The sequence below is a fragment of the Uranotaenia lowii genome, chromosome 2 (assembly GCF_029784155.1).
Source record: "Uranotaenia lowii strain MFRU-FL chromosome 2, ASM2978415v1, whole genome shotgun sequence".
In the NCBI taxonomy this organism is placed as follows: Eukaryota; Metazoa; Arthropoda; class Insecta; order Diptera; family Culicidae; genus Uranotaenia; species Uranotaenia lowii.
Window position 1 is genome coordinate 396,226,370 of NC_073692.1, and position 4,205 is coordinate 396,230,574.

Below are 4,205 nucleotides of genomic sequence, written 5' to 3' on the forward strand. Positions count from 1 at the left end.
AAGCAGAAAATAATCCACCCATATTCTGTGGATAACTCGGCTGAGGTTCGGAATTTAGTGTATTTTACCTATTATTAACATGTTGGTACCGGGCGATGGCTTATAAGTTATGCAATGCTCTGTCCGGAGAGGTCAACACACGAGGTGGTTCGAGTTTAGTTGCAGTTAAAAGGTGGGGGTGGAGGTGGCTTTATAATACATTCATGTGCGGCGGAAGCACACCATCAAGCTCTGTGCGGTTACATGGGTTTATAGTCTTACAGTTTAGCATCGCCATCAGAATAAGGTGCTTCAGCAATTTTGTTTTTCACGTCCTAGGGTTTTTTGTTTTTTTTTTTTTGTCACCACTCGGAAAAACAACATTCAAGCAAAAGAAAACCTATTCCGAGCGTCACCGATTCATAATGGAGGAAATTTTCCTGAAACGAGGAAGCCCCTTTTTTTTTTATTTTCATGCGAAACAAGAGAAGGACACTTTTTCTACCCTGGTTTTAGCCTAATGGTGTTCGGTTTTACTGCCTCGATTTGGAGTTTTTGTACGAGCTGTTGCTAACCAACCAGTTGATTACGTAAAGGTGCTGGCGCATTTTGAATTGAAGGTGATTCGCGCTGAAGCCGTAGAAACAGGAAAGGGAAAAACTTCAACGGGAGGACACGAGCTAGGAAGGCAGGGCGAAGTAGTAATCCTTTGTATGTCCGGTCTGCACAGGTCCTTGCCAGTTCACTTCATGCGAGCTTGCATGATGATGCATACACGAAGAACACATACACACATCCACGTGTATCCTTCCTGGGCCATGCGAGCGAGCTAGCGAGGTCCTGCTGCCTGGCCGCTCCATTCTTCACAATTTGAGTCCAGCTGAGTAAACTCATTGCAAGCCATGTGTATAATGGTCAGTTCGTGCTCCTGGAACATTTTAATCAGTAGTCGTTAGAAACGACGATGACGGCTGTATGAACGTGCCCAATGCCCAACTCACTGCCACCTGCTTGCCTTGTTCTTTCAGGACCACAGGACCAGGATCAGGACCAGGACGTTTCTTCAAGCCATTCGCGCGACGGCGACCCATTCAGGGAATTGAGGGAAGCAAAAAAAAAAATGATTCCCGGCCATGACAACACGTCCACACGTCCTTCGGGGGAGCCGGAGTTATTTGCGAGCGTCCTCGAAAAAAAAATAGAGGAACATTCCATTGGGTTTTCTTGCACATCAACTTTGATTGATGAATTTTTTCCTCCTCACCCGGGCCGGGTTGGGAATTTCATTTTTCCAGACACGTTCCACAACCTTTTACCGGTGGTTTTTCATTACTGGCTTGCATGCCAAAAGTAAATTTTGTAGGCGGAGTATGGAAAAAAATCCAAATGGAAAACTTTGTAGCTAAGCCCTTTGTAGCTAACTGTCAAAAATATTTTGTTGGAATCTAGTTTATGAGTTCTGTATTCAAATTTAAACAATTTGATGGAAGAAAAAATTATGTTGAAATCAAACATGACAACAATCTTATTCTTTCTTTTTTTTCCATCTATTGCATTCTTTGAGTTTTGGACGTTTGTTAGACATTTGTTAAAACTCACCAATCTAGCTTTAAACTTCTTAAAAGTTTGCCCAGTGGATTGCCATTATTTGACAGTAGGTAAATGGCCTTTAAAAAAAATTAATTGAAACCTCAAATTCAGCATACATAAGTCAAAACCAGGCATATCGTGACGGGGGAGGGGAGTCCTACACACTGACCCTCCTTCTTCAATTTTATCTCGTTGAACTTAATCAGAGGAATTTTGACAAATTTTAAAAAATAGAGAAGAAATCAAATAATTTTTAACCCATTTTATATATAAACTTATTTCGATATCCTTTGAAAAAAACTTCAAAAGCTGATTTTCGTGTTTTGTATACCAAGGAGTCACACAGTTATCGATTTATGAGCTCATATAGGAATCCCTTGTTATAAATGTATTAAATGAAAGTACATTATACACTTGTTGTTGAAATGAAAAACATTTTGAGATATCTTTGAATAATCTGTATTTCCTGAGCTTCTTCACATTATGATAAGTGATAGGTTGACACATCGAAATCCTAATGATTCTTATTTGCGAATTTACGTTCAAAAATGCAAATATTTGGGATCGAGTTTTTTAAGCATTGCTATGAATTTTAAACTCATTTTAAAACTTTGATCTTTTAGTATTTTTCTGATATAATTTTCTGAATAATGAACCTGAAATATCGTGCTGTTTTTATCAACTCTGAAGTTTATTTTTCATTTCCAGTTTTGCTCGAAGAATTTGATTTCTTAATTTAAATTTTATTCTGAATTAAAATTATGATTTTCAGTTATTCTTCAGCCTCGAGCGAGACCGGTCGCTTTTTTCGTCGGTCCTCGCAAGACAAAGGCTAATTGTTTCCGAGTTTGAACAGTGTAAAGTGATAGCGGTGCGATGAGTCCGTCGCCGGGTGAACCCCCAGATAGGACGATACCAGAATGGATGGACCCACAAAACCTGCATGGTCGTCTCTATTACGTGATTCTGAAAGCAGCTGATGGACACAAACTTCCGCAGAATCCCTTCATTATAGGCAGGTCAGTAGAGAAAGTTGGGAAAATCGAAGGGTTTTTCGAAAAAAAACAAGGCTGGTACGTGATCAAAACCCGAAGTAAAGATCAGATTCGAGAACTTGCTAAGTTGACATGTCTGACCGATGGCACGCCAATTGTGATCGCACGCCATCCCAGTCTTAACAAACGAAAATGTGTTGTCACTTGTCAAGAAGCCCAATCAATGGATGAAAAAGAGTTGCTCGCTGAATTGTCGCACCAAAAAGTGATTGAAGTGCGGAGAATCACAAAAAAAACTCCCGCTGGAGTTGTCGGTACACCTACGCTGATATTAACGATCAGTAGCACGGTCATACCGGAGTTTATCCATTTTGGATTCCTCCGAGTGCGAACCCGACTCTACTACCCGTTGCCCCTGTTATGTAGGAATTGCCTTCAGTACGGACATACAAAACAAAAATGCACCAGCCCCCTCTCGTGCAGCAAATGCAACTCGAATGAGCATGACAGCCAGAATTGTAAAAATCATCCGTACTGTGGGAACTGCAAAACTGAAGGTCATTCGCCAATAAATAGATCGTGCCCGACTTGGTTAGCCGAAACAGCCGCCTTGAAAATTACCACCGAACAGAATATTCCAATAGCAGCCGCAAGAAAAATGATCCAGCAAAAGAACAGCACACCAACCACATTCGCCAGCATTGTAAGAACGGCAGACCAGCAACAACCGAAAACAACGAACAATAGCACACCTCAACCACCAGCCCAGATTCAACAGAAGGAAGCAATTCAACGACAGCAGCAGACTACCCAACAGAAGCGAACAAATCAAATCACTACACATCTCAAACCAGCATCTCCCCCCCGGAAACGGATAACCCCTCAACCCTCTCCAACGCAATCATCGGACGAGGCCGAAGAAGTACGTTGCGAGAAAGCAAATGGATCCCCCAGCCAAATGGAACAGATCAAATCGATTACCCCCAAACCCCCTCAACTCCCTTCTCCCTCTCCTAACCCCTTCCAACCTTCCCCTAATATTAAGACAAATGACCCTCGGCCAGTGAAAACTTTCATTAAAAAGTAATTAGGCCTTAATAAACGATATTTGAAAAAAAAAAAAAAAAAAAAAAAAAAAAAAAAATTATGATTTGTGATTCTGGTGTCTGCGCTTTTGGGACTTTCCTTTCATTGATTCGCTTTTGAATTTCAAGCTCTTATCCAATATATAAAACTTTATTTAGTCTGGAATAAAAAAAAGGAAATTTTATCCCTTCGTTTTGATTAGTGAGAAACTTGCAATAGAGGAGGTATAAATAAAGTTTAAAAAAAATTGTTTTTTCTTGATGGATACATCATTTCCGATTTTTTAAATAAATTTTTAAGATAAAATCAATTTTGAATAGCACAAGGGAACAAAATTTACATTTTACGCAATGCAAAAAATTGAAAATTGGTTTTGACTGGTTTGGGCGTGATGAATTATAATATACATTCAATTTCATTCTACCAGATCACATTTCTGAGATTTTAGTTAACATTTGAAAATAGGTTAAAAATTCATATAATAAATTTGTGCAATATTTTTGAAAAAAAAAAACTGGAAATAAAGGTTTTAAAGCAATGGACTACTTTCTCGAT

General features: G+C 39.4%; 1 protein-coding gene across 1 annotated transcript; it reads left to right on the forward strand.

The window, feature by feature from the left end:
- The first annotated feature begins 2,445 nt into the window (after positions 1–2,445).
- On the forward strand, positions 2,446–3,651 carry LOC129743308 (uncharacterized). Its single transcript, XM_055735294.1, has one exon. It carries the CDS (start codon positions 2,446–2,448, stop codon positions 3,649–3,651), a length of 1,206 nt encoding a protein of 401 aa, XP_055591269.1.
- The last annotated feature ends 554 nt before the right edge of the window (positions 3,652–4,205 follow it).

Bases quoted from the DNA above. Each gene is read 5' to 3' on its own strand.
- LOC129743308 (XM_055735294.1), top strand. From the start codon at position 2,446: ATGAGTCCGTCGCCGGGTGAACCCCCAGATAGGACGATACCAGAATGG.